The 23,931-nt window shown below is 37.0% G+C and overlaps 1 protein-coding gene across 13 annotated transcripts in view; it reads left to right on the forward strand.

Moving 5' to 3' along the window:
* PPFIA2 (PTPRF interacting protein alpha 2) overlaps positions 1 to 23,931 on the forward strand; it is a 330,580-nt gene that overhangs the window by 89,313 nt on the left and 217,336 nt on the right. For 3 of the 13 annotated variants that reach the window (XM_018080369.2, XM_018080370.2, XM_018080371.2), the window contains exon 1: positions 22,636 to 23,031. The exons of the other annotated variants lie outside the window; for them this stretch is intronic. In XM_018080369.2, coding sequence (XP_017935858.1) covers positions 22,951 to 23,031 — 81 coding nt within the window. In that variant the 5' untranslated portion in view covers positions 22,636 to 22,950. Of the gene's footprint in view, positions 1 to 22,635; positions 23,032 to 23,931 lie in introns of those variants that run through there. 13 annotated transcript variants of the gene reach the window in all.

The raw sequence follows: 23,931 nt of genomic DNA on the forward strand, positions 1-23,931 counted from the left end.
AGAGGTGGAGGGGTGGCTTTGTATGTAAGAGAGTCTCTTGACTCTAGAACTTGAGGTCAGTGAAGATAAGGTTGAGTGCCTGTGGATCAGAATCAGGGGGAAGGCCAACAAGGCCAACGTCCTGGTGGGAGCCCATTACAGACCACCCAACCAGGAGGAAAAGGGTGATGAATTATTCTACAATAGAGGTTTCAAAATCCCCAGTGTTTGTTCTTGTGGGCGACTTTAATCTGCTGGATGTCTGCTGGAAACTCAACACAGCAGAGAAGAGGCAGTCAAGAGATTCCTAGAGTGTATAGAAGATAATTTTCCTGTTGCAGCTGATAAATGAGCCTACCAGGGAGGGGACACTGCTAGACCTCCTGTTCACAAACAGAGAGGGGCTGGTGGGACATGTAGTGGTCAGAGGCTGTCTGGGGCACAGTGACCACAAAATGATGTAGTTTTCAATACTCGGTGAAGTAAGGAAGGGAGTAAACAAAACCTCTGCCCCGGACTTCCAGACGGCAGATTGGTCTATTCAGGAGGCTCATTAAGAGGGTACCTTGGGAAACAGCCCTTAAAAATGAAGGGGTTCAGGAAGGATGCAAATACTTCAAGAAAGAAATCTTGAAGGCACAGGAGCAGGCTGTCCTTATGTGCCAAAAGGTGAGCCAGTGGAGAAGACAACTGGCCTGGTTGCACAGGGAGATTTTGCAGGAAATTAGGGAAAAAAAGAGAGTCTATCGCCTTTGGAAAAAGGGGCAGGCAAATCATGAAGTGTTTAGAAATGGAGTTAGGTCATGTAGAAAGAAAATTAGAGAGGCAAAAGCACAATTTGAAGGTAATCTGGTCAGTTCTGTTGAGGACAACAAAAAGTGTTTTTATAAATACATCAAGAGGAGCAAGGAAAACCTCCATTCTTTGTTGGACACAGAAGGGAACATAGTTACCAAAGAAGAGGATAAGATTAAGGTACTTAACACCTTCTTTGCCTCACTTTTCAACAAGAAGGCAGGTTGTCCTCAGGACAACTGGCTTCCTGGGCTGGTAGACAGCGATGGAGAGCCAAATAGTCCCCCTGTTATCCAGAAGGAAGAAGTTAGTGACCTGTTGAGCCACTTGGATCTTCACAGGTCTATGGGATCAGATGGGAACCATTCTAGGGTGATGAAAGAACTGACAGAAGAGCTCACAAAGCCGCTCTCTATCATTTATCACCCGTCCAGGCTCACTGGGGAGGTCCCAGATGATTGGAAACTGGCTAATGTGACGTCCATCCACAGGAAGGGCTAGAAGGAAGACCTGGAAAACTACAAGCCTGTCAGCCTGACCTCGGTGCCTGGCAAGGTTATGGAATCACATGGCACCTACAGGACGGACAGGGGATCAGACTCAGGCAACACGTGTTTAGGAAGGGCAGGTCCTGCCTGACCAACCTGATCTCCTTTTATGATCAGGTGACCTACCTGGTGGATGAGGGGAAGGCTGTGGATGTGGTCTACCTGGACTTCAGCAAAGACTTTCACACCATCTCCCATAGCATAGTCCTGAAAAAGCTGGCAGCCCACAGCTTGGACAGGGGTACTCTCTGCTGGATTAAGAACTGGCTGATGGCTGGGCCCAGAGAGTGGTGGTGAACGGTGCTGCATCCAGTTGGCGACCGGTCACTAGTGGTGGCCCCCAGGGATCAGCGTTGGGCCCAGTCCTGTTTAATATCTTTACTGATGATGTGGACGAGGGGATGTAGACGATCATTTGCAGATGACACCAAGTTGGGGGTGTGTGTCAATCTGCTGGAGGGTAGGAGAGCTCTTCAGAGGGACCTGGACAGACTGGAGAGATGGTCTGATTCCAAAGGGATGAAGTTCAATAAGGCCAAGTGCTGGGTCCTGCACTTTGGCCACAACAACCCCATGCAGTGCTACAGGCTGGGGACAGAGTGGCTGGAGAGCAGCCAGGCAGAAAGGGACCTGGGAGTTTGAATTTACAGGAAGCTGAACATGAGCCAGCAGTGTGCCCAGGTGACAAAGAAGGCCAATGGCATCCTGGCCTGGATCAGGAACAGTGTGACCAGCAGGACCAAGGCAGTGATCACCCTGTACTCAGCACTGGTGAGGCTGCACCTTGAGTACTGTGTCCAGTTCTGGGCCCCTCAGTTTAGGAAGGACATTGAGGTGCTGGAGCAGGTCCAAAGAAGGGCAATGAGGCTGGTGAAGGGTCTGGAGCACAAGTCCTATGAGGAGAGGCTGAGGGAGCTGTGGCTGTTTAGCCTGGAGAAGAGGAGGCTCAGGGGAGACCTCATCACTCTCTACAACTCCCTGAAAGGAGGTTGTAACCAGGTGAGCGTAGGTCTCTTCTCCCAGGCCACCAGCAGTAGGACAAGAGGGCATGGTCTTAAGCTCTGCCGAGGGAGGTTTAGGTTAGGCATTAGAAAGAAATTTTTTGCAGAGTGATCAGGCATTAGAACGGGCTGCCCAGGGAGGTGATGGATTTACCATCCCTGGAGGTATTTAAGAAGTGACTGGATATGGCACTTAGTGCTGTGGTCTAGTTTACAGGGTGTTGTTGGGTCATGGGTTGGACTCAATGATCTCAGAGGTCTTTTCCAACCTGGTTGATTCTGTGATTCTGTGATTCCTATAAAATATTGGCCTCATTGCACTTTATAGTAGCATTATTACGTGAATGTCATATACACAATAATACCTCTTGAGGACAGACATGATTATATCTTTTGTACAGTTTATCTTGCATGAAACAGAAGGACATACAGTTCTGTACAAACTTTTCACAAGGGATATGAATACTTCTCCCACTCTTGAACTTTAAAACTCATTTCAGTAAGACAATATTTGTTATTCTAGTGAGTTCAGTAGTCTAACAACAAACTGAGAAAATTTTCGTGAGACGTACTTGGTACTCCTATTTATCTGTGATTTTGAAGGCTCATCTTAAACCTTTTCCTAAAACATGTACTTCAGATTAGCTCTGAGCAAAGTTGTTTATGAGCAAATATTTTTGCTAGACTGAAACTCTAAAGACTTTTTATGAATTGTTGTCTGGACTTCTTGCTAAGATTTAAAATATCCAGAAATTGAGAAAACAGTAATCCAAAAATATGTCCCATATTTTTTTCCAGATGAAACATTTTATGCATGTATTAAAAATAGTTTACTATTCACCTTACTGCCTTTTCTCTTGATTGAGGCAACAAATGTATTTAATTTGGATAACAGCTATAATAACACTTCAAAGGACCCCCGATTTACTTCCTCTGTAATTGCCTTCTGCTTCCATTAGAGCTATTTATCACTAATTTTAAACAATACATAACACAAAGGGTTCCTAAAATTATAACTGTGTGCATTAGCTATGGAAGGATTATAATGTGAATTACCTTTGAATTCACTAAATAATGTGAATGTCTTTCTGACAAGAAGAAATGAAGATATGTCTTGCAGAAAAGTTTGATTTTATAGGTAGTTTGTACTTATTGCCTCTCTGTTAAAGTAATAATGAAAAAATAATGGACCAGTGACTGATTCAAAACTTTAATAATTTAATAGTTTGAATTTAAAATTTAATATTTAATAGTTTTTTAATATAAAGCTGGCATGCTGATACCAGTGTCTGGACAACGTATTCCAAACATTCTCCTGTTCTTTGATCTGCACCAACAGTTATGGATTGAGCAATCTATGCTGTATAGTAAGCACCCACCTCTCAGCTGTTCATGGATTTCTTTTCCCAGAAGCTCCTATGCAGGGGAATGAAGCCCCAACGGACATATTTTTTTCCAGCATTATCCTCATTCCAACGAAAGACATTGCATCTCCCCAGAATTATTAACCCTTTTCACCTACAGGTGACCTGGAAGAACATCCTTAAAGGCTCTCCCCCTTCTGTGGAAGAGCCTTTCGGGGCAGTTGCCCCTCTCCCCGCAGACAGGACCGCCCGGCCCGACGGCAGGTGGCGGTCGGCGGAAGGGGATAGGGAGCGTTCGGCTCCCCGCACCAGCTCCCTGCGCTGCGGGGGCTTGGGGATGTAACACACGCCGGGAACGCACAGGAGAGGGGCTCGGCTGGTTGTGGAAAATCAGCTTTTAGGCTTCTCAGACCTGAAAACGAATCGGCTGCTTTCTTGGTTCAACATCGTATCTATAACTAGAAACAATGCCTTATAATGTCTTATAATGCCTTGATATCGTATCGATGGCTGCTTCAGGTGCGTGTCCTGTGTGAGATGATGTATTTTGCTTGGAAGATGTTGGTTTTTCTCCTGTCATGTAACAAATAACTCTTCCTAGTAATAAAATGAATTGTGCATATAAATCTTCCCTTCCACATCCATTAAAACGCAAATAGGCCTCTAAAGCACCTGTGTCAGCTTGACTATTTTCTAGAGATTTAGTGCCTGAGTCCATGCTACATTTGTGACATATAACACTGTACATCTGAGAAATCATCAGATTGGCATGCATTGTTGAACGTTTGTAGGTGTCTGCTAACTGCATCCTGTTTGATGGAGATTAGAAAGTGGGCCCTCACATTTTAAATAGGATATGCATGTACTTAAAGAAAAGCCTGCTTAGTGACTGAGAGGCCAGTTTCTAATCTCAGATACATAGCATGCTCTGAGTGTTTACTGTATGTGGAGAACCATGCTACTAAGCAGAGATTAGTGTGGAATTGAACCTGTGCATGCTGAAATAAGTTGCCCATAAGTTGTTAAATGTTCTAAAATAGTTTCTTGAACCATCGGGGTGGATTTTTTTCTTCTTTTTAAGCATATCAGCAGATTTCCTAAGTATTTTCCTAAAGGCTCTATTCAAAAGCCAGTATGCAACTTCGATGTGACCTTTGGTAGGATGATTCACAAATTATTTTGGCATTAAGAGTTTGATACCCGCATTTGTTCTCTTTGTATTTGCAATTACAAGTCATATGGGGATAATTAGTTCTGTTTTAGAAGCAACCACAACTCAGTTGGAATGCTACATCTTTTACATAAGGTGAATTCCTTTGAAGTATCTTCTTATTTACTTGGGTTTGGCTTTGTTTTCCTTTTTTCTTCCTGAAGAAATGTCCTCATCTTTCTGAAGATGAAGCTTTGTTTTCTTAATGCTTATAATCATCAGGCATAAAATGCCTCAATTGAAAAAACCCAATACAAAACACATTGGACAGAGTATTATTTAAGTATTTGTAAGTCTCTTCCAGTCATGTAATCTTTCAGCAATAATTATTCTATTTCCTGCTGTTCACCTTGCACAGTGCTGTTGTATTCATGTGTAGCTCACAGAACTGTCCCTCTACTGACTGGATTGTATAGAAAAAGACTAGCTCTGCTTTTTTTATTAGCTGAAGTAGAAAAATATAAAGCTTCTTAATATTCATTGTGCTAGACAATTTCTTTGAGCACCTAGCTGTACAACAAGATACTTGTATGCTGAATTGCAGCGAAAACACAATGCAAGAGGGCTAAGTCCTCACTTGGGTGGTAGATGAAGTATTTTTTGGTGGTAATTGTGTAACCAGTCCACTGTTAGTCCCTCATCCTTTTATTTATTTAACCTAGTTTCATGAGCAAAGTTCCTTATCTTCCAATCTAAACTTTTTCCCTTATGTCATCTTTGCAATATCTATGCAGCAATATTCTGTGTCAGCAGAAACACTGTTCTGTCAGACAGCCTTTCCTTTCTAACAGTTTTGAACCCTACTCATATAGTATAACATTTGTTTTAAGTAGCATGGTAGTTTATTATAAGTTGTTAGGGGGTGCATTTGGAAGCTGCAGTGTTCACTGTGTGTCTGTTTCAGGGTTTAGGTTGGTGGTATTTTGTGTATCAGCTGGAGGAAAGGAGTAAAAGTATTTTCTTTTTTTCTGTGTATGTTTCCAAGGCTGATGCATCACAGTCAGTAGAGCAAAAAGGGCTGTATGGAGCTGTACCATTTTGGACTTCTCTGTGTATAGCCATAGATAAAACTCCTGTGTTTTACCATCTTCACAACAAAACATCAAAAGGTCTGAGCCAATTAGATTTTAATGAAAGTAAATTTTATTAATAGTTTCTATAAAACTAGCTCACCAAATTCCTGAAGAAGCCAGTAAACAAGAGAAACGAGCCAGTAAGCCAGACAAACTCTGTGTTTCAATGCCTAAACCAGAACACTTTCATTGTATAACCTACCAAATACGTGGAACAAAAATAATAATGTTGAAAGTAACTGTTTTGATGGAAAAGGTCTGGTGTAGTTTTGAAAGCAGCATTTTATAGATGTTATAGTTAATGACTCTTTTCTTGAAGGAATGAATGAGCAAAACCACTCAGTGTTCTAAATTTAGCCACATGATCCTATCTCAAACTTAGGTAATAAATCCCCAATCAATCATGAAATAAATTATCATGAAGGCATATATATTATGACTTTAAGACTTGATTTAGGAAGCGCTGAAAACTGTTAAATCATGAACATCCTATCAAAAATTATTTACTCTTAAAACTGCCACAACTTTTTATTCTGTACTTCTAGATTTTTAGGGAAATGTTATTGACTGGAAGTAATTTATTTTCATGAAGAACTAATTAAAAAAATAAGAACCTATCAGTAGAGACTTTTCATTTAGCATAGCTCAGCTGCCAGAGAAATATCTATGTTGTCTCACTTACCATAGATGCTGAGTACCCACCATTTCTGTGGAAGGTGATAGGATATAAGGATGCTCAGAATGTATTGAAAAGGGCCTAGGGTTAACAACACCTCCTGATAATCATTAACTGAAACAAAAAGGATGAGAAACAGGTTTTAATTAAAAATTGCTTCTCCAAAATCAGCTGCTTGTCGCTGCATATTGCTGAAAGGTGAAATCATTTGTGAAACAGCAGACTGAAAAAAGAAATTAAGTTTCTAAAACCTCAGTTTTTACAAGCAGAGCTGCCTACAGTTTTATGCAGTACTTCTGTCTGCAAGATTCAATATGATCTGTACTTTGGCAATTACATCAGGAACAATTCCTAGAGGAAGATGTTGTCTTTTGAACTGTGCTGTGCCACTGATTACAGCTATTAACATGCTGGAGTGTGACAAGAGAACAGAATGAAAAAATCCTGCATTCTGGCTATAGCAATTGAATGTTTATTTGAAGCACGCTGTGCTGCCTCTGCTATAGACTATTGGTGTGGTCTTGATCAAGTCACATAATTGTAAATAGTAACAGACACTCAAGAGCTGGTCTTGGCACATGGTCTCAATTCTTGATACTTGAGACCATCTAAGGTTTGCCGTTCTCAAGAAATCCCAGTGAGAATGACAAAATTTCTTTGGTCATGTGATATGAAGTTAGCTGAAAAAAATTGTGTAAGGTATTTCATACTTCATGCTGGATGCAAAATTAATGGTTTTAACTGCAGTTTGCCAATGTCATTCTGAATTACTGATGTATACTGAAAAGTAAAAAAACAACCTCAGCTCAAGCTGCACAGAAGAAAAGAGACTTTGAATCACTATAATGCAATGACAATATAGAGAAATACAGATTTTTCTGGGTGAGTGTTAGTAAGATTAAGTTAACTGAAAGGCCAGGTCATACACAATTCAGTACCTTCTTATTCAGAGAGCAACATCAAAATGTCAAAAATATTTTTAAAACACTCTCAGGAGAGAATGAAAGATACCAGGACACAAAGAGAGTCATCATTGAGAGTAATTAATTTACATTCAAGAGATGTAAAATAAGTCTAGAAATATATTAAATTTAGAAACTTTTCAACTGTTCTGACAAATCAAGAAAACAAGCCAACCTAAAGTTGCTATGCAACTACTGCTTTCTGTTTCAATAAAATAAGAAGCACCACCATACCACACATTTAATGCTTAGAATAGCATACATAAATGGATAAAAATTATCAACAGGAAAATATGGACAGGCTGGATCAGTGGGTCAAGCCCAGTTGTATGAGGTTCAATAAGGCGAAGTGCCAGGTCCTGCAGTTGGGTCACAACTACCCCCTGCAGCTCTATGGGCTTGGGGAAGTGTCTGGAAAGCTGCTTGGTGGAAAAGAACCTGTGGGTGTTGGCTGTCAGCTGACTGAACATGAGCCAGCAGTGTGCCCAGGCTAAGGCGGCCAATGGCATCCTGGCCAGTATCAGAAACAGTGTGGCCAGAAGGACCAGGAAAGTGATTGTCCCTCTGTACTAGGCACTGGTGAGGCTGCACCTCAAATCCTGTGTCCAATTCTGGGCCCCTCACTAAAAATAGACATTGAGGTGCTGGAACATGTCCAGAGGAGGGCAAGAAAGCTGTTGAAGGGTCTGGAGCACAAGTCTGATAAGGAGAGGCTGAGGGAGCTGGGGTTGTTCAGCCTGGAGAAGAGGAGGCTCAGGGAAGACTTTATTGCTCTCTACAACTACCTGAGAGGAGGTTGTAGCCAGATGGGGATCATGCTCATCTCACAGGTAACAAGGGATAGGAACAGAGGAAATGGCCTCAAGGGAGAGTTTCAGTTGAATATTAGGAAAAATTTCTCCACTGAAAGGTTTGTCAAGCACTGGAACAGGCTGCTGAGGGAAGTGGTTGATTGACCATCCCCGAAGGTATTTAAAGGTTGTGTAGACATGGCGATTAGTTTAGACATGGTTCAGTGGTGGACTTGGAAGTTTTAGGTTTACAGTTCGAATAGATCTTAGGGGTCTTCTCCAATCTAAATGGTTCTATATAGAATCTATTATGGAAGAGGGTAGCAAAACTTGAATTCAAATGTTACATTGTGGTTCACGTGTATGTTTGTTTCCTTCTGCAAGCTTCTCCCAAGGATTGAGGTAGAATTTTGCTTCTGTAGGGCTTTTTATACTGTCTGTGAGGCTGCGAAAAGTGGTATATTTTGATCCAAACATATTCAGAAGGAATTACTAGTTGTCAAAGGAAGCCTTTAATCAGAACATATTTTACCTTCTTAATCTTAAGAAAATATGTGAAATGGTTTGTTCACATCTAGTAATTTGTCTCCTCTATTCCAAGAAAACTCGTTCCTTAAGAGTCAAGTGTAAAGTGTTTTAAAACTGAGCCCAATACCTTAAAGAAACAACAAAACACCACCAGCAGCAACCCAGCAAATCTGCTACGTTGGTCTTTGGTTTGGCTATTATACGATCCAAATGTTGTCTTTCACTGACAAATTTTTCAGGCATTTCTTTAGTACCTTATGCAACCGTCATGGAATAGTTTTCAAGTTTTTCTTCCCCCTTTTTCATTTTTAGCATATTCTCCTCATATTTCAACAGCTTTATGTCCTCCTCTTTTAATATTGCTAAGAGTTACACTTCTCTAGGAATATCTGCTTATGATGTGATCCCTCTTGGCTGGACTACACCCATTGTTGTATAAATTGCATGTAATTTTCATTACAAAATTTTAACATTCTCCAAGATGAACTGAACTGAAAACTGAACTGCTGTTCTCCTATTTGAGGCCTGAAACTTTCAAGATACTTTTAAGATGTAAACTTCCTTTGGCCAACAGTGTGTGCTTGCAGCCCAGAAAGCCATCTGTATCCTGGTCTGCATAGAGGGAGGTGATTCTGCCCCCCTGCTCTGCCCACTTGGAATACTGCATCCAGCTCTGGGGTCCTCAGGACAAGACTTGCTGGAGCAAGTCCAGAGGAGGGCCACAAAGATGATCAGAGGAATGGAGTACCTCTTCTATGAAGACAGGCTTAGAGAGGGGGTTGTTCATTCTGGAGAAGAGAAGGTTCTGGGAGACCTTATAGCACCTTCCAGTACCTAAAAGGGGCTTATAAAGAGAGAGAGAGAGAGAGAGAGAGACTTTTTACATGGGCAGAGAGTGATAGGTCAAGGAGGGATGTTTTTAAACTACAAGAGGAGAGATTTAGATTAGATGTTAAGAAGAAATCCTTTACTCAGAGGGTACTAAGACACTGGAACAGGTTGCCCAGAGAAGTTGTGGATGCCCCAGCCCTTGGGAGGTATTCAAAGTAGGCTGGATGGGGCCCTGAGCAACCTGGTAGAGTGGATGTCATCTCTGCCCATGACAGAGGGGTTACAACTAGGTGACTTTTAAATTCTCTTCCAACCCAACCCATTTTATAAATCTGTGATTCTATGAATTCTACTTCTGTATAATTATCTGTATTTACCTGAGTTCTTACATCTGATTACAAGACACATTCAAACCTTATTCAATATTTTGCAGTTATTTTTTTTACATTAGGCTTTTCTTGTGAGTTCTTTACAAAAAGGGTTTCCCTGTAATGGAAAAAAATCTTCTATTATCTTTTTAATTTTTGCTCTTTTTCTACTTTATATTCTTGGTTTTGAAAATTAGCAGGATATATTAGTTTCTAAGTATTTGCTTGAAATACAAGATATTTTCTATGCTCTTGATGGCTCCCATATAACTTGCATTATATTGATTTGGTTTGGTTTTTTGTTCTGCCTGTCTGATGAGTTTTGTCTCTTTGCGTTCTTTCATATTTCTGTTATATTTATGCTATAAACATTATGTGCTTTGTCCTTTATTTGACAACTCTGCGTGTGTTTCTCCTTGTTTGTTGCTTGTGGTAAACCCATGCCTGAATCTTGAGTCACCTTTCACATTCTGTTTCATTATTAACTGTGAAGAGTCTTCCAAATATTCTACATGGATAAGCATATAAAAAATGGTAATGTTTTCAAAACTGACATCTCCCAATTCTCTCAGGCCTTATTTCAGACTGAGTGCACTCTATGTTCAGGAGGTACTATTGCAATACATCTAGATAATATAATTTGTTCCAAGCTTGTTCTAGATGACTTTTATGTTAAAGAGCCCTGAAGACTTGGCAGCACACCTGCCAGGAATCAGCAATCTTCTGTAGACAATACAGGCAGAGCACATCAAGAACTAGGGATAACTAAGTGAAATTAATGAAAAGTAGCCATTATCTATTTGGTACCGGACTGAATTTCTCCTCAGTTCCAATGTTGCACTCTTTAGGCAAAAAATTAACTATTACACTGCATCCAGTATGGTTTATTTGATTGAAGTTTTAGAAATAATTGGTTAATATTGATCATTCATATCCTATCTTTAATTACCCTAAACACCAAACGATTTGCAACAGCAAGACTGGAAATGCACATAATCTTTTACTATGTGCCATAACTTCAGACCTTCTGGAAAGACTTAGCATGTTTATATGCAAGAAAATCAAACAGTGCTGGGAAATATTCCGGGATGGTCAAACACAATCATCTGTAGCAGTAATCTGTTGGCCCAGATCCTGACAAACTTTTCATTCACACTAATTTATACTTTTTCCAGGCAATTACTAATTATGGTGTGGGAATAGGACTATTGCAGGCTCTTTGGACACTTCAGTGTTGACTAGCATATTTGTGTACTCTTCTGTGCCAGTTGGCCAAGCATGTTTAGTTTACTCCTATAAATATAGCTTTCCATTTCCCTCTAATGATGTCACAGCCTCCATGCCAACTCTGCTACCTCTTTGTTAATAGCAGCTCTGGAAATGGGCAGTAACAGTGAAACACAGTAATGTTTGGGATGGGATTGCTTGGGAAGATGCTCTTTGTTTAAAAAAAAACTGAAACAGGAAACAACTGAAGTGAAAAAGAGTCTTTGGAAGGGTATCCAGACGAGTGATTTATCTGTGGTTTAAGTTGTAGACAATAGTAAAAGCTTATTTTTAACCCTCATGAGAAAGGATGTTTTTTAACCATGGAACTTGATCAAATATGTCATTTTTAATTTAATTATAGCATTCAGTGTTCCAGAATGAACATTTTGTTCTCTAGTAACTTTTTACCATTATAACATCTAGATACATTAATTGCAAAAATAAAATTGTAGGAAGAATTTTTGAAGATTCTTGTAAAGCAAAGTAAGAATTCACTGGTTAATTTAATATGTGAACGATTCAAAGACATATGAAGCAATAAAATATCTTGGGTACCTTGCAAATAAGCCAAGTTCATCTGTTCAGATATTATGTAGCAGAGTGTATGTAATGGAAAATTATGGAGAGATAATCGTGAATGAGTCATTAGCAATTTTTTAAAAATAAAATCACAAGTTTTATTTAAATTGTTGACTCATCTGTGATTTATTTTCCCAACTGTTATATCTTGCTTGTCTGTCAAACCACGTCCGTGGTCATTTTAATATTCTCAGTTAAACAGACTGTAAGTATAGAAAACTGTTCTGCCATTTAATGAATTACCTTTCTTGGACAGTGTCTGAAAACTTTGAGTTAGAATTTTATTGTGCTGGTCTAAATTGCTTCATACATCACCTGTTTATTCTAAGGTGTACTGTTGTTCAATCTTAACAATCCACAGTTAACTGCAATTTCAGTGCTATTTTCCATGCACCATCTAGAAGGTTTGGAGTCTTGGTAAATGGACAGGAGTAGGAGTAAGATTAAATGTTTCCTTTTGATTTCCATCTGGTTGTGCAGAGAAGGAGCAAGATATATTCTGTCATGGTAAGCTACTATCTGGAGATGTAGAGACAGATAGTGAAAATGATTAGGAGTAAGAAGGAATTTTTAAGTGAAGAGAGGCTGTCAGGATTAGCATAGTTTAGCTAAAGATGAAATAAACCACAATGTATTTATGTAAAATGTCACTTCTATAGAGGAGCTACACCAAATGTATCTATGTATTTTCTTAACAGAAGTGAGGCCAGTGGGTGAAGAAAAAAAAAAGTTGATGAAGTCAAACATATTATATTCTGTGTATAATTTTCTGTAGGTATCTTTCCCATAAGGTATTGCTGAGAATACATACTACATCAGACTCAGAAGAGGACTAAACTTGTATATGGATAATGCAGGTTAAATCTGTAGTTGGCTTGTGCCATTAAAAAAAATCTTAATACACTACAGTTAGGAAAATTTTCTGCAGGACAGATACTGTGATTTTACTATTCCATTTTCCACAGGTGCATATACTTTATATATATTTTAAGTTCAGTGATCTGCTGTTTTTTAAGGATTTTCTGTGCCACTTTAAGAACATACTGATTAACATTGCCACTCCTTGACACTGATCAAAATTTAAAACTATTATATGAAATTATTTGAAATATAATATGTGAAATTATATGAAACTCTAAACGAAATTATGAGCTTTGAATTGCAATAAATGTCTATCATATTTATTTAGTGTACATAAGAGATGTGTTCATGCTGCAGGGAACATGAAATAAGCACAGATGTAGTACTATGAATTAGGAACTGCCTGGCCTGAGGTTGCTATGTTATTTAACTCTGTAGATGTGATTTGTTTGTGTCAACAACGTACTTTCATAAAAAATGAATAATTTTGCAGTTAATTTTCCCATGCTCCATAATGTTCTGCATCTCAGTCTGGGATGTTAATATTGCATGTTATTATAATAGTAGACTTAATCTGATGTGACTGTGAATTTGTTACTGTGGATGCTGCTTTTCACATAATTTTTTTATGAAAGTAGGAAAAGCAGGTTTCAGGTTTGTGTGGATTTGGTTTTGTTTCACGTAGTTATAGAAATAATTATTTCTTATAGTAATTTTCCTTCAGATGTATTTAATCAGTGGTGGGTTTTTTAGTTTTGATTATAATATCTCCTTGTCATATTTTGATAAGTTGTTTAACATTCAGTTCAGGCTCCCAGAGTAGAATTCACTGCACCTAACTCCAGATATCTAGAGTGTAGGCATTTCTGTCTTTTCTGCCTCCCACCTCTGTGGTGTGATTCATCTCAAGCTAAAATAGACATCCAAAATAGGTCAGAAGCAGTGCCCCTTGAAAGTGCCTGTCTTTACTGACTGTCAAGGGAACCTGTGGTAGCACACAAGAGACACTAACACTCACACTGCAAATAAAGCCCACCAGAAGAGGCCAGTGTTCATTTGTGCTCTTGCCTTCATGAAAGAAAGAAATGGAAAAGCTGCCTTTCCTTGGCAAGGAGCTTTCAATGAGTCCTTGCTCAATAGCAGACAAATAATTCTCAGCTTTCCATCTGCCATTATTCCACCTGAGACTCCCTGTCCATGAGAGATGTTCTTTTGATCTAGCATCTTTATAGTCTTACCACTAAGCTTTCAGCCTCATTCAAAATGAGCTGTGAGTGCAGAACCAGGCAGTAGTCATCTGCTACCATGTTGAAGGGGCAAGGTTTTGTTTAAAGATGAGAGCAGTACTCTGTCAGTATCACAGTGTTTAATTTAGGTTTCACTACATTTTGATGCTTTTGTCAAGTAGCTGTTTTTCCTGATCAACTGTAGGTTTTTAGACTGTGATCTTTAATAGCAGTTCTTTCTTCATTTAGTATAGGCACACACATTTGTTAATTATTGATCCATCTTCATCTCAGTTTTTTAGATACAGATATAGATTAAGCTGTAAGAATGTTAAGAACAAAATATTTATTACACTACTTATAAGTTTATGGCATTTTTTAGATGCCTGGCAAGATAAATCATGAATAATGCTGCTTAGTCATTTGCACGATGAATATTGAAGTCATCCTGACTGAATGCAGAAAGGGAATAAAAAATACTTTTATTTTTCCTATGTCCTGGAAATATAACCTAACTTACTTAATATCCTGTCCCACTTTTCTTTTTTTTTCCAAAACATGTTTTATTAAGAATAAAGGTGCCTATTGTGAAGATTAAGTCTTAGAAAGTCCTCTTTTGGAATTTGGCAAGTTTAGAAGCCATTCAGCCCAAAGATTGAAAAAATGGTGAGTTTATATTGTTGCCCTTTAACTAGTTTATATTGTTGCCCTTTAACTTTTCTTTCAGAACTTTCAGAAAGATAAATAGGGTGATTGAAAATCAACATTAAATTAGCATTAATCATCACAGCATGTTCTATGATTACTCAAGTCTGAATTATGAAGTAAATAGAAAATAAAAAATATTTAGTTTTATTGGAATTCACATTGTCTAGCACTGGAAAATTATATTTCAAGAGTATTTGTATATCATGATTTTCTTCCCAGGAAAAAAAGCAATGTTTGCTTCTACTGAATATATTGGTAAGGTATGCAGCTGCTGGATCATTCTATATTTTTATAATAGATTGTAAGGGGAAATGAAAGTCTGCTGAGTTGAGAGCTGGAACAGCCACTTGCCCTCAGGATGGTATTGACTGTTTTGCTCTATAATCCCATATCTTTTCTCCATTGGAAAGATGATTTTAGACAGTATTAGTACACAAACAATGCCACTGCACTTTAAAAAGGGAAAATGTTATCAAGAGGTTAAGGACAAGCACAGAAGAAATAGGATACATTTTTAGAAGAGACCGTTCCTGCTTTCTACCATGACAACTTACAAGGCTGTATGCATGACAGTGAAGATGTACAGTGTAGCAAAGTCTTGAAGTCTTTTCAAGCTAGTATGTTATTACTAACTTGTGATGTGTACTTAAAAAAAAAAGCATTAGAAGGCCTGATTGCTTGTTTCTAGCTATAAACGGGAATTTTGCATTTTATGAATAGAGTTGGAGCAAAAGGAATGACATTTTCAAACTTGCTCAGTCACTCCAAGTGCTTGGCCTCTTGTGTGTACAACAGTGAGGCTCAAAATGGTATCAGCAGCGTTGATGTGACTTAAGAGAAGCTATTCAAAGACTGAGCATCCTTGAAAATTAGATGAAAGGTATCTTTATTTAAACAACTAAATTAATTACTGGTTTTGGAAGTATGATTGTAAATATTGTTCTCTTCAACAGTCCTTTATCAGGTTCCAATTCCAATGGTTGTGATCACATTGCAATTGTTGCTCTAGTTAGCCTCAGGACAGAAAAGACACTAGGGTAAAACTACTTTTGGGAATTTTATTAGAACATCAGTAATATTTCAAATTTTGCACAATGTGAAAGAAGGCATGATTATGCAATTTAATGGGTTTATTCTGATTATTCATAATTTTTCAGTTTGTGGTCATTCAGAAATATATTCATTGACACTATGGAAAAATTGTGAAAATTTAATTGAGAAAGAAAAAAAATAGACCTCCTTTTGTGAAGGCCTTCTTATCTCTACAATCCTTATTCAAGTGAGTATTTCCAGTTCCCATGTAAAGTATGGAACTAATCAGTCATAAATTTTAGCTTTTAATTCAGTTCTCTAAGTTCGTACTCAAAGGATCCGTTTAGCAACTTGTATCACTCGTTAAGACAAAAAATACTTTCCAGATGGAGCAGAAATAGAAATAAATGACAAAGACAATTACTTTGGCACGAGTTTTCTTTCTAGACAAAATGCTGTTACTTATTTTCGTTAGTAATTTACTCTTTGAATACTTTTTATACTTGTGGAACAGGAAACATCTCAGTGTATATAAAAATTGCAGATCAATTGCAGTATAAAATAAATGAGTGGATTGAAAATTAATAAAACAATATAATTAGGCAGAAAAAACATTTTTTGAAGGGAGAATAGACAGGTTAGGGAAGATATCTATTCATAGTGAGCTGTACTAAGTTGTAGTCTTTGAACACGTTATCTCAAATCTGTATCTTCTTTTGTTTCTCCATCATAGGCTCTCATCCTATTTTTATCCTTGTGATGAGGCACATAATGTAAGATGTTCACTTAAAAAGAAAAAGCTGCTCTGCTGAGGATGATACATAGGCAATGATTATCATCTCTTATGTTCTTTCATAATTTCTCTCATCCTTAATGTACTGTGATCCTTTGCAGTAATGTACATGATTTGGATTTTACATTTGCTGGTATGAAACATCTTGTATTTTACCAAGTGCAGTGATACTTACACTTAATGTTATATACATATATATAACTTATATACTTATACTTAATGTTATACTGTGTATAACATTACAATATAATCAACTTAAAGGACGTAAATAACAAAAGTGATACCTAAGTGATATGACACATATAAAAAAACCCAAGCTGATTGCTTTCATGATTTCTTTACTACCATTTGTGATTATTTTGGAGGTTTTGGTCTTGATTCATGAAGAGTTAATGTAAGATTTAACTGGAATTTTATTAAAAATGTCCATAAAGACAGTCACTGCTACAATTCTACATAAAAAATTGTCTTAATATCCAAGGACCCTCTAGACTTTTTCATTAAATACGTAGTTATGTCAGAAAACTGAAATTTAGTCCTCCCTGGCATCAAAAGTGAATGACAGAGGACACAGGTTGTGTTTTAAATATAGCTTAGTACCTGTGCTTTTGGAAGTTGAAACACAAGAATCATGGAAAAAAAGAAACGCATGTATCTTTTTAAATCAGTTAAGATATAACTTTCAGAAATAGATCTTCCCTCAAATTTTTGTTGTTTTGTTTCATTACATATTCTCTCAACTTTGCCATTCTCTCCTCCTTCAATTCTTACATTATGCCTAATGTCCAGAAGACTTCTCTATATACAAGCATTGCGTTTTCATACAGTTTCTTTTTCAGTTCACTCAGTCAGTAACTGTCATCAACACATAACTTAAAAATAGATAAAACCAGTACTTATATCAGCTTCATTTGAATCACCTAACAATCTTCTGTATACAGTCTTGATTTACTAATGGTCTAGTTATACAGAAGAAACACAGATTCAGTGCTGAGGAGCTGAATTTTTTCAAGAATGGTACTATGGATATTCCATTCTAGCTTTGTTGAACCAAGTGAGTCAGGTATAGAACTATTTAATCATTCAGTCTTGAGAGTGTGAGAATTAATTTCTTACACCTGTGGTGATCATAATATTGTAGAGCACTGCTGCACAGGACTCCTAGCTGTGGTGAACCATTGCTTGTCCAAATGTACAAATGAAAGGGAAATTTTGCTCCTGCACAGGCAAACAAATGGTATCTTTTGGACTTAGTATCGTTGTGGTTGTATTGGATAATTGTTGATTATGGACTGCATACTTGATAAGTTGTATAAAATATATTCTAAATTAGCAACTATATTCATAAACCCAAATACTGAATCAGAGATTTTGATTTTGATTTTATTGACCTTTTATAGCATAGAGAGAGTTAGTGTTAGATAAATGAATTCTGAAATTTACCATTTAAAAGAAAAGCAGTTGCGAAAGTTTGAAGTTGATTAGTCGATGTTGACTGTCTTTTTTCAAAGTATTGTAATACTTGGTAAAATGTCTCAGTATATACAACAAAGTAAGGGCACTTTAAAAATTCTCATGCTTGAAAGGGAAGCCATCATTCAGAGTAAACCTGTTTGGACATGTTTTATCCTTTAGTATTGTGGACATATAGTTTTTACTTCTGACAGAAGATATTTTGTTCTGCAGTCTACTTGTCATCAACGGTTACACAGATCCTTATGTTCAAGGTTAAAACAGGGCTCATAAGTGCATAATGCCTTGGTACTAACACTTGTTCTTTTAAGATAGGCTTCCCTCTACAAGTGTTGATATTTACATATTCAAGATAAGAAGCAACAAAGAACAATGATGGAAATGTTGATAATCGAGTCCTAATTACAGAGACAGAATGAAAACCAGGCTTTACTAATCAATAAGTTTGTCTAGTTTTACAAGTTTTCAATTCTAAAAGGATTTTCTGTTTGTACTGGAAGCCTGAAAGGGAGCAAAAACTTCCTTGTACTATGATTAATTTTCCTTAATTCTCCCACTTTGCTTTCTGGGAACTATACCACCTGGAAATGGTTAGTTTCTGGAATTTGGTATATATGGATTTTATACACTTTTTAAAGTATATTAATTTATCAGATTTTGGTTTTGTGTTGCTTTGTTGATGGAAAATGAAATACTTCTGGTGTAGAACTTCATTAAATAAGCTAAAAGGAATTGTAAATTAATTTGGGTATGAAGAACAATTAGATTTTATATGTGACTTTATGAAGACATTCTACGCAATTTGAATATTTTTTGTCTGAACTGTAGTAAAGGTTTATCATCTTTTTCAACCATTAATAGTTGGAGACCAGAACTCTTTAAACATTAACAGTTTTAAGTTTAAAGCAAATTTGGGCTATTTTAAGCCAGATGAGTAATGTATCATATGATACTCCCTCTATATTGATGTCTACAACAGCAGATAATAAAGAAACATCAATTCCAGTACAGTGCTGTCAATTTTGGAAGCTTAGTAGGGTTTCTGTGAGTCTGAGAAGTAGAAGTGGTAGGGTCTAGAGGTTTAATGTGAAAGCTCTCTAATGTTCTGAAAATCACACACTCACATTGCTCCTGGAGGAAGGCATGTTTCTTTAACATGGCTTTTCCTGATAGAGACAGAAATGAGAACAATATGTGATATAAATCCATGTTTCTGGATAATTACTCACCTAATTCAATAAGAGCTAGTGATTTAAATCTTAACTCAAAACATCTGCTTTCTATGGTACTTCATACTCTGAAGAGAAACTATATCTCACAAGCATATCAGAAAGCTAAGCGTGTTGGTCATTTAAAAAAAGTGCATCCTGTCTCTGCAGTCAGAGATACAAGTTTTTGCATTAGTGTCCCTGAACTTTCAAAATGCTTCACATAATGGTCTGAAATATACACTTCATATGCCTTCTTTTTTGATCTGTAACTTACAGAGTTCTTTAAAACACATATCTCTACATATCTCAACATATATCATGGGGTTTGTGCCCACTATAAAAAATTGTAGGCTATACATAAAGAAAACCCACTTAAAAAATAAATAAATTATCACACTGAAAATTTTGGAGAGTGGTGTCTAATTAAAATGTAAAGTCAACATAATGCGTATGATACCAAGTCAGAGCTTGATAACTCATATGTTTGAAAGTAACAGAAACAAAAGCCATCTCAGGAGCATTGCCATATCCCACACTTTTAAACATGTAGAATTTTTTCTTTTCATGTAGGAGATTTTTTTTTTTTTTTGCTGCACTGCAACTCTTTTACTTCGTAGAATAACTAAATCATTTGTTGGAAGATTCATGGGAGCTAGTGTTTGAATGGGGGTCACAACCTCTGTGAGCACTTCTACCACTGAGCTGTAGTCATGGTCTTTAGGCCTGCTGCTCTGTTTTTCCTGTTGGGTCTGTTCAGTTACCTTTATTTTGTTCCATTTTCTGTCTGCTTTCAGTTTGTGTTGTTTGATACTCTGCTTAGTGGTTGTTGCATTCAATTAAACATGGGAGACCTGGTTTCAGCTCCTTGTTCCGAGGAGATTGCTGAATTCTAGCTTTGGGGCTGCTGGCTTTTCTGAAATGTGACTCTTTCTGTAATTGTGAACATGCATTCTGCCATGCATCAGTTCATGCTTTACTGAATTTACCTGTACTCTAACTGATTTCTGACAGGAGGCTAGTTTCACAGTTTTCAGAAAATCACTTCTTAAACAAACATTTTCAGTCTGTTTTGAGTGTTACATCACAACGACATTCTGATTCCATGAGAATCCTGCAAGAACATGGTGGTAGTCTGTTTTGCAGTGAGATAAAAGAAAATTTATAGTCATTACTGGGAGCATTTCCTCATAAGGTAAAAGTTAGTGGAGAGATAGAACAACAGTTACAAACAATGCCATGCCTTCTGTGCAGATCTATACTGTATAGCTAGGGAGATGTGTTTATTGGAACTTAAATGCTGGTGGTGAGGGGGATTGGTTTTTTTGGTGGTGGCTTGGCAGTCATTTTTTTAAGTGCAAATTCCTCTACTCTAGGCAGGAAAGCCAAAACAGATAAAAGATGAGGAGCAGTATTTTAAAAAGCATTTTTCAAATTATGGGCAGCTAAGTCTTGGAGAACAGTGATTCCAGAAGAGTTCCCAGTGGAAGGCTGCAGCTGAAAGAAAATGTGCCATCCTAGAGGAACAAGTAAGGAACTAACAAGTCTATATACAGCAATAGTGTTGTGATCGTGAAAGGCATTATTGAGACTGTGACTAGAGCAGTTAGGTTAAACTATGAACAAACTAGTTTAAGGCTTAGCACATGGCAGTATAGGAAGATGAACTGAGGCTCCTATATCCCCCGTAGAAATAAGGATTAAAAGTTATGAAAGTTGAAGCAAGAGAAGTTCAAAATAATAGGTACAGGTACAGTTATTTAGCAGTGAAAGTGCTTGTCTATTGAAGGAATTTATGTGGGATTTTGCACATGAATTTTCAAATTATGCATTTGGTAAGGAAACTCCAAGGTAAATTTCTGTAATCTTTCAGGGCAAACCATCTTAATTGTCCATGAAAGAAACTGTATTTGTTGCACTTTGGAGAAATAGCATGTGTTTGGTAGGCACTGTAAAGGAAAAAGTAACAGCTCGTAGTAAAAGGTTCTAGTCTCAGATTATCAACAAACTAGTACCTTTCATTTAACCAGTTGAGGGGCTTCTTTGTGAATACAAGCATCTAGATTTTCTGGAAAAGAACTCAAAAGAGGGGACAATAAGCTGTAATCTGAAATCTCAGTCTTAAGAAAATGTTCCAGGTGGTAGTTTTGCTTTGATTCTGTAAATTTTATACAAGTCATATCATAGTAATTATAAGAAATTGTTAGATATGACTAGGCCTAAGAGGATTTTTTCTCTTTGGCTTACAAAATATGATTATTGTAGTATGCACCACTCTAACATACACATTTAAACAGACAGACATCTCTGCATCTTTCCCAACTCCTTTCATAGTAATTTTACTTTAGAAGCTGTATTATCTTCGGTTGCTAAAAGCATTAAGATAAAACAGAATGAAAAACAGAGGCAGCCTGGAAACTCACCAGGCTTTTAGAATTTTGACAAGTTTCCTTTTGAAAGTACCATTTATTAAGTAGTTTCTCTGTCTCTCTTTTAAAAATTATGAACAAAATACAAAGTGCTTCACAGAACATGTAGAGTTAGTTTTGCAACCACTTTACAATTTTACCCTTTACTGAAACCCTAGTTTTCAATTTTTGTAAATGGAACACTTGTTCAAGTTCTTGGAATATTATGTTCCTTAGTGTCTTTGTGTAGTTCAAATGATCTGTGTGTGAAGAAAAGATGCAATGAATGCATTTTGGATGTTCAATGCAGGTGTTCACAAATATTATCAGCCTTAAAAAAATAACTTTAAAAACATGAATTAAGGTGTAGGTCTGTAACTATGTTAAGCACAGTAAGTCTCAGAATAAAATTCCAACGTTATACTTAGTAATGTTAGGTAAACCTTTCCTAAAGGGGGATTCAGACTGAAGATGAGAAAAAAAGAATTGAAAAAGAATGAGAAAAGAGAAACTTATAATGTGTATTATATTTAAACTGAGTATAGCATCACAAATATTTATTTCTCCCTATTTGTATTCAGTTGTAGCACCAAAAAAATAAAAAATATAAAAATTGCTAATTTAGAGAGTAATACACAGTTCCTTTTTTTTCTAGACAAGACAGTCAAAACAAAAAAAAAGACACCTTTGTGTTATTTAAAGAAAGTTTGTATGTGTTAACATAACTGTCAGAAACTGAAATGATAAAATTATCATTGTTAACAAATGCAGCTATAAACTGAACACAAGGCATGCTTCAGGTTAGTCAGAAGAGGTCCTCTGTTTTACACTGTGCATGCTTGCTCAAAATGAAACTGTATGTTATTGGTTAACTGGGATGCTTAGCATAATCACTTTGCAAGGCTGTGGTGGAGGGAGGTGATTATCACTGAGAACAGATGGGCAGGTCCAAAGCATTGCCAGATTCTGCACAAGCTCCATATACTGTAGGTTCTAGCTCTCTTTTCTTTGGTATTTCTAATTTTTATTCATTGTGCATATTATAACAAGCTAGCTGAGCTAGAGGTCAGGGAGCAATGACCTCACAGTTTAGCTCGCAGATGTAGGAGTGAGGAATTCAAAGCGCTGTGACTGTACAACTGAATGGATGGGGTAGACTGAATTCTGTCCAATTGCCTTCCTAAATGTATAAAAGGATCTGTCTCCGAGCTTAGCACTCTACTCTGCATCTGTAGCTCTCTGTGGATTGTACTGTGTGTGACCAGAAATGATATTCTCGGATATGAACACTGTCTCTGCCTCTCCTAAAGTGCATCCTCCTAATGGGACTCGGTTTTATACTTTTCAGGTAAGTGAACTTTAATAAAACTGAAAGGATTTTAAATGACAGGTAAACTTTGAGTAAGAGTAGCTAATATGTTAAGAAGCTTATGTGTTCATTAATTTTGTATAGGTAGGAAAAAATATGTAAGAAATCAATATCATCACAGTGAGTTTGCTGCTTTAAAAAAAAATCACCATGTAAGTGCTCCTACACTAACACTAATGTAATTATGAATTACATTCATAATGATTTTGCTATTGATTGTCTTTCCCAATAATACTATCATCTTATAATTCATTAGATTTATAGTTCCCCACCTGGACCCACACCGTCTTTCTGTTTAGTTCAGATAAGCATTCTGTTGGCATGATCAGAAATTCCAAACTCATATTATACAATTTTAAAAACTTTGTATGTTGTACCTGTATGGATTTTTTAATACTAACCCTGAATGTAGTTTCATGCTGGCTGATGCTTAATTTGATTCATGTGAATACTAATTATACACATGCAATTGATAGAACAGCAGTCTATTGTTAGGATTATTAAGGTTCTCAGTTTTAAGCCAAGTTTTGCCTCATTCAGGGAAATAAACTTGTGTGCTTAGCTAAAGGTAAGAATGTATTACATGTTCTGTAAATTGCAAACCAGTCTAATTACAAACATCTTTCAGTAGCACTTGATTATAAGCAGTCTTCAGTGCCTTGGCTCTGAAAAACTGTGTAATCCTACATTAAGATTTAACAATAATAAAAAAACCCTCACACACCCCCCCTGCCCCAGATGGTCCTTACAGCACTTCGGCCCTGCAGGGCAATTCAAACACTCCACTACTTAAAGTGGTAACAGCCTTTTCAGCTCAGCCTCTGATACAGTTAGGATTTAAATAACCTTCCTGTTCCTGATTGTTTTACAGTTTTGTCT

The sequence above is a fragment of the Manacus vitellinus genome, unplaced genomic scaffold, assembly GCF_001715985.3.
Source record: "Manacus vitellinus isolate BGI_N305 unplaced genomic scaffold, ASM171598v3 scaffold_5_pilon, whole genome shotgun sequence".
Classification (NCBI taxonomy): domain Eukaryota; kingdom Metazoa; phylum Chordata; class Aves; order Passeriformes; family Pipridae; genus Manacus; species Manacus vitellinus.